The sequence below is a fragment of the Acyrthosiphon pisum genome, unplaced genomic scaffold, assembly GCF_005508785.2.
Source record: "Acyrthosiphon pisum isolate AL4f unplaced genomic scaffold, pea_aphid_22Mar2018_4r6ur Scaffold_21172;HRSCAF=23224, whole genome shotgun sequence".
NCBI lineage: Eukaryota > Metazoa > Arthropoda > Insecta > Hemiptera > Aphididae > Acyrthosiphon > Acyrthosiphon pisum.
Genome location: NW_021770610.1, coordinates 4587 through 11823, shown reverse-complemented (window position 1 = coordinate 11823; position 7237 = coordinate 4587). Strand labels below are relative to the sequence as shown.

Sequence of the window (7237 nt, the reverse complement as noted above, 5' to 3'; positions counted from 1 at the left end):
AGCATATTACACTGGCACAGTCGAGTACGGAACTTTCAAGGAGTTAGAGACGAGTCAAGCAGTCAACGCGGCGAATTTCAACTTCTGGGGTCGAGGCGAGCAGTCAAGTCAACTTCAGAGGTCCAGTTCCGGTGCAGCGGCTACTATCAACGTTTCAACTCCACGGAGGCAGCTCACACGAGTCAACGTCGAGGACTGATCACCCTTGGCAACTCCGGAGAGAAAGAACAAATCAGGACAGCAAAGGCATATACAGTAGATAGGATGGCCCAAGTAGCAAGAGCAGCAGTATTGTGAATAATTAATTAAGTGGAATATAAATATATAGCAAATAAAAATTGTAGCTTTGGGGTGCACGTTTCACGTTGGGTTTTTAATTCTTAAAACCAGCGTTAATTTTAAATATTAATTGGTGAAGGTGTAATATTTAAATAAAAATAAATAAAACAAGCTTGTTAGGGAACATATATAAATGTTTGTAAAGGCAGACTGACCTAGGTATATTTTTTTTGTAATAGACAGTGGTAGACTGCTCTAAGATTTTTTTATGGTAGGCAGCGGAAGACTGACCTAAGATTTTTTATGGTAAATAGACAGCAAAGGGACTGATCTAATGATATAGAGTGATTATTGAGAATAAATAGTGATAGACAGCGGTATAGGCTGATCTGATAATAAATGCATGCGCGTAGCAATTGAATGAATATGTTGAAATAATTGATGAATAATTTTTGAGTTGAAATATAAGTGAATAATTGATGAATAATGTTGAATTGAAATAAAGGTAATTGAATTGAAATAAAAGAATTAAATTGAATGATAAATAATTGTTGAAAGATAAATAAGTTGATATATTGATGAAAACAGATTTTGTTTTGAATTAAAAGGCATAGAGGACCTTATTGAATAAAAATAGTTGACATCAAAGTTGTGAAAAAAAGTAATGGTAGGGCTAGCTTAGAATAAGTATAGTAATAAGATATATTAAAAATAATAATTTTTGTGTGATAAATTAAAGTCGTTAAAAATATTAAATTCGTTTAAGAGAATTAAAATAAATAGTTAGTTGAATATTGTTATAATATTGCTGGCTTAGCTACCCAGTAATAGTTTAATAATATTCAAACGCGTTTTACTCGTAAAAAGATCGCGGCGACGAACCAAGGTCGTAATTAGTGATGGGTAAATACCCGGTAAATATATTTTTGGTAAATTCCCTAGTTATTTACCCGGTATTTAAAATAAATACCCGGTAATTTGGGTAATTACTTCAAATAAAAAATATTCAATAAAATTTTGTTCATTAACGAACAAATGTTAAAAGTGTGGGGTTCCAAGCCAAAATACCCATATTTAATTAAATACATTTTAAGTGGAAAGTTGGCTACATGTTTTTTTCATAATATCATATTATTATTAATTAAAACAAACATTTTTTTTTTAAAACTAGAAAAAAATAAAATTTTCATAAGCTTACTGTTGTTATATTATCTAAAAAAAAATATAAAATAAATTTTATTAAAAAAAAAAAAATATTAATTGAAGAATAAAAAAAATGTATTTATTAAACCAAACTACAAACAAAACATAACAAAATAAATTGTTCATTAGCTCCTTGCTGTTATAATATAAATATATAATATAAACAAAATATAAAATGTATAATAAAGAAATAAAAATGTCTATAACCAGAATAAAAATTAAACATAACAAAATAAAATGTTCATTAAGTCCTTGCTGTTATAATATAATATAAACAAAATATAAAATGCATAACAAAATAATAATTAATAATTATCCTCATCTTCTTTTTCTGAACATGAAACTGAGTTTTCATCACTACTGGTATCATTATATAAAATATATGTTTCTGAATCTGAATCACAATCACTGTCTGAATCACTTTTTGAGATAATCATATTTTCTTCGTTTTTTTCAGAGTTAAAAGAACTCGATGAACTTTGTATTTGTTGTATAACTATGGAAGATTCTTCACAATTATTTGCTTCTGTATTTTTGGAAATTTCACTTTTTTTATTTTTTAGCTTCCAATTGTAAGATAAGTATGTCAATTTCCCAGCTCTCTCTGTAGTTAATCTATTTCTTTTTTTGCTATGTATCCAAGAAAAAGTGCTGAATGTTCGTTCAGTAGCAGCAGAAGTACAAGGAGCAGTTAATATTCTTACTGCAACTTTAGATAATGGGGATATGTGATCTAAGAATTTCCACCACTTTACTGGATCAGTAATCAAAGAATTTTCCCAAATAAATTTTTTAGCAAAATATCCTTGCTTTGATTGATAATCTGAGAGATCATTCATTATATCTATTTTCATTTCAACTCCTAAATTATATATAAATTCTAAAGCATCAACACGTTCATCTGCATTTAATTCTAGTCCTTGTGATTTAGGGTCCAGCAATTCAGCAGCTAAATGAATTTTTCCAAGAATAAATATTTTTCTTTTGGCAACATTATTTATTATTTTCAGTTCCTCAGTAATAGAAAAAAGAGAATTTGTGATTGAAGACGAAAAGCATGCTTCAACTTTTTTCTCCACATCATTTAACAGACTTCTAACTCTATGGATAAGATTATGATTTGATTCTAAGACTGTAATTGCATTTACTATTGGGGTTAATAAATTTATCATTTTTAAAACATTTTCCCAAAATTTAGAATCATCAAGTAATGTCAATTTGATAGGTCTTAATAATGAAATTGAAATAGTGTCATCGACTGCCAAGGCCTGTAAAACACTTTTATTTTTCATCAAACTTTCCAAACAAAATAGAAAGCTCCCCCAACGGGTTTTGACAGGCAATTTCAATTGAACATTAATGCCTTTAATTTGTTGGTGTTTTTTGAAGACAGAAGATAATAATTGTGATCTTTTTATAGAACTAACAATACTAGAGTTTTGTTTCAAGAATTCACTAACTGAATCTACTTTAAAAATATCTGAACATAAGAGATGTAAACCATGGGCTGCACATCCAAGAGGTTGAATCCCTTTATACACATTTTTTACCAGTTCAAATGATTTCTTAACATTAGCAGCATTATCCCCATAATGACAAAAAAATTTTCCTTACCATATGTTTCAATTATTTCAACAATTTGGTTTTTTAAATATTCAGCAGTATGACGGTTATCTTTAGTGTTTAGAAATTTGACAAACAATGGTTCTGGTTTACAAATAACAAAGTTTATTATGCCATCATTATTTATATTGGTCCATCCATCCAGTTGAATATGTAAATCATTTGCGTCAAAAAGATCATAAGTAATACTACTCTGCATTTCAGCATACACTTTATCCACATAAACTGTAGATATAGATTTTCGACAAGGTAGTTTAAAGGTTGGTCGAATTTGCTTAAAAAAGTCAATCCAAAGTGGGTGCTCAGTCATTGATAATGGAGATCCACTGACGATGATGGCCAAAGCAAGTTTTTCATTCAAACGTACCTATGAAATATAATAACCTCATAAAATAAATTATAAAAAAAAAGTAGGTACCTACCTAAATTAGGTATAGTTTTGTAATTTTTGTTTAAACAGTTAAGTTTAATAAATGTTATTATATAACAACTTAAAGAACTATGTTACCTATTTCAAATAGATTTAAACTAAGCCTAAATACCTACTAACTGAAAAAATATTATGATAAGTAGAAGTAAAAAAAAAAAAAACATAAATTAATAAGCATAGATTGTTTATAAATTTATAAATATAAAATATTATCAAAGATACAACACCAGTATTAAAATAATAAATTATAATTTGTATATATTCATATAAATTATAATAGCCATGAATATAATATTATTGATGTAGGTACTTAATTTATTATAAGTTGTAAGTGCTTTTATTAGCTATTATACTAGCTATTATATAGCTGCTTATAGGGGTGTCGGCACAGATGCGGTCGGCACAGTTGCGGTCAATACCTTTTTGGTGGCACTTGCGGTCACTATTTTGTTTATACCTATGAACTGGTTTTACAATACTGACATAATAATATAAAATATTAATATTACCTAATATAGTAAAACTTGTACTAGAGTAAAACCAAACTTTCCTTCTTTTCTGTTATTTTTATATACGTTTTTATAACGTTATCGATGTCAATGCGATAATAATAATTATTATCGCACATTGCGACTACGGCGGGCAGCATATTACCATTCTGCACACGAAATAAAACCCATGATTAAATCCTGCCTTCTGATTGGTTTACACATTTGGTGGGAAAATTTAAATTACTAATTATTATAACAAATAGTATATAATATTATATTATAATGATTAATGATGATAATAATATGCATATAAGTTATGAATTATTATTTCTATTATTATATGATATAATGTTTTTTACCTTTGTAAGGGCCAAGGTACCTAACCTTATTTTAAGCAGGCAACTTAAATACTTATAGGTATTTATTTTTGCTATACTTTATCAACTGACATTATATTGATTTATTACAATAGTCTTATATAATATAACGTTCATTATTTAATGTATTTATGCATTAATTTTGTGTAGGTACACATATTTAATACAAGTTCTAACATAACATTTTTTAAAAATATTAAAATATTATATCGTATATTAAGTTTGGTACCTATAGCTACATTCTGGAAATAGACAATGGTGTCTTTGTTAGTGCACATATTTTGAAACTAAAAAAAGTAATAACTGTAAGAAACACATTTTAACATACCCATTCTAATTTGTCCTAGACAAAAGATATTTAAATCTTAAACTTTTTTTTTTTAAACATTTATTTCATAACCATGTAGTAGACATATTTATTTTAAACCCCCAATTGATAAACCTAAGCAAGATAAAATACAAAAAAATTTTATTCATATTAGGTAGGTACTATTAAACTACTACTATTTGAATAAGTATGTATGCTATTTTGTTTTTGTTTTTGATGATAATAATATGCATATAGGTTATGAATTATTATTTCTATTATTATATAATAATATAATGTTTTTTACCTTTTTTTACCTATTCAAAAATATGAAATATATACATTTAATTAATTTAAGTAGTCAACATAAATACAAATTTCTACTTATATTTATTATACTTTATTATCTTAATAATATAATAAATTAATAATATAGTCAATGAGATTTTCCGTTAGGCAAACAATGTTTTATGTTTTGTAATAGTTTCCTGGGGGTTTTTTTTAGATGTACCATGATCACTTAAAGCTGGTCTACCTACAAGATAATCAAATTTGTTAAGGCACAATATTATTGTTATATATGTCTATTATTATAAATTACCTGATGGTAAACACTTGCTACCTCTTGTTATCCCTGGTCTACGCCTAGAAATTGTAGTCGGCTGTACTCTAATAGCTGCACCCTCTCTATGCCGTAATGGTATTGTCTCAGAACCAGCAGTTGCCAAAAATGTATTAAATTGCCCTTCTGTTTTTACTTTATCCAATCTATTTTTAAATTTAAGTAAATTTTCAAGAGTAGATTGGCTGAACTGTTTTACATTGTTAGTCAATAGAGTTTTTATATTTTCCAATACTGTATAACTATCCTGTGTATTTGATATCAGACTGTCTTCATTGGGCACTGTTGTACTTTTAAATACATTTTTTTTTGTAATATTATAGTTGTTTTCAGGTATATTATTTACATCTGGCCCATGAGTTTCTGATATAGGCAAGTGTATTGGATGAGTTTCGAGTTGCTGGTGTAATGCCTCTTTAGGTATAAGCCCTTCATAAAATATCTTACAAGGCGCTTTGTCGCCCAATACTAATTTTGATATTGCAAATTTATCCTCTACAGTTATAGGTGGAAAATTAACCCCCACACATTTATAATATACATAAATTATTCCTTGGTGTTTACAAAATCTACCGTACATGCCTTCCTTACAAGAGCAAATTCCTATACTTGGCTCAACACAGTACATTAGTTGTTGATCATTTTGACTAGGAACATAGTAATGCTCATTTTCTACAATAATTTTATCTTTTGTAACATAATTACTTTTCTTGATTATGCTTTCAAAATATAAGCGAGCCGTAGCTTTTCTGTCATTGGAAAACTCAAGAAATTTTTTTTTATAATATTCTTCCAATTTTGTGCAACAAAAATCTATTAGTGAAATAACATTATATGCTTTTACTCGGCATAAAACATTTTCTTAAAAGATCCTAACAGACACCTCACTATAATTATTTGTATGATGGCCTCTAGTTGTATGGTCCCTCCAAGCTAAGCACCAACGCTCTTTATGCTACCAGTGATGTACAATTACATATTTCTGCCATTTTGGATACATGCTACCTGCATCAAGGGTAGAGTTAAATGCTTTTTGAGCTTCTTCAGTAGTATCAGAATATAACATCTTTCTAAATGCTTGCATCATTATTGCCCGATGTTCTTTCTTTATGCTATTTTTGCTATCCCATAACCATCTCCAAACTGCTTGCATAACGTGAAAAATACATAAAAGTGAAGTTGAATTTGGCCATACTGTCATTAAAGCATTTATTTCGGCATCAGAGTTATCAGTTAAAAATATAGAAGGATAGCCTTGTCCTCCAAATGCATTTTTTACATTATTCTTAATTAGACTGAATCCACTTTTATATGCTTTTTCACTCTGACCATGTGTAATTATCACACCTAAAGGAGCGGCGCCAGCTGCACACGGTGTCAATAAAAAAGTTACACAATGGTTCTGTGGATCACATGAACTTGTTGAGTCAACAAATACTATTTTTTTTGATAATGGTAAGTCATGGGCGCGTTTCATGATTGGTGTTAATATTAGCACAGCAAATGGTTCAGACTGGGAGAAGAATATTGAAACTCCACTTTCAGCATAGGTTTCTTTTTTTTCTTCTAATTTCTAGATAAATATTTTGAGTGACTATTAGTTGAGTTATAATGATAGGCCTACGTTATGTTTAAAAGTTAAAACCCAGTCACAAATTTTAAATTTTTAACGCTATAACTTTTGAACCACTTGTTTCATCAATTTTACATTATATTTATTTGGAATTAAGATATAAAAAAAAACTATATATAACAAAAAAAAATCATGACTGGAGGTGAACTTGATATTGAAACAAATTTATAGACACATGTAATTCTTTAGGTTTTATACTAACTTTGAAGATAAATATATACATTTTCTGATTAATTGTTATAATGTTATGTATACCTACATTTAAATTGTAA

At 28.2% G+C, this 7237-nt stretch overlaps 1 protein-coding gene across 1 annotated transcript; it reads right to left on the bottom strand.

Moving 5' to 3' along the window:
• Nucleotides 1–1787: 1787 nt before the first annotated feature.
• LOC103309331 lies at nt 1788–4477 on the bottom strand. The gene is made up of 4 exons (XM_008184518.1): nt 4463–4477; nt 3151–3472; nt 2576–3091; nt 1788–2431 (listed from the first exon to the last, which is right to left on the bottom strand). The coding sequence occupies exons 1-4, from the start codon at nt 4475–4477 to the stop codon at nt 1788–1790; spliced, it is 1497 nt and encodes a 498-aa protein (XP_008182740.1).
• Nucleotides 4478–7237: the final 2760 nt, after the last annotated feature.

What these genes read in the sequence shown, in the direction of transcription:
- LOC103309331 (XM_008184518.1), bottom strand. An exon ending in TCTAAACACTAAAGATAACC is followed by an intron (nt 3,092 to 3,150) that starts GTCATACTGCTG and finishes ACATATGGTAAG; the next exon opens with GAAAATTTTTTTGTCATTAT. An exon ending in TCTTATCCATAGAGTTAGAA is followed by an intron (nt 2,432 to 2,575) that starts GTCTGTTAAATG and finishes AAATTCATTTAG; the next exon opens with CTGCTGAATTGCTGGACCCT.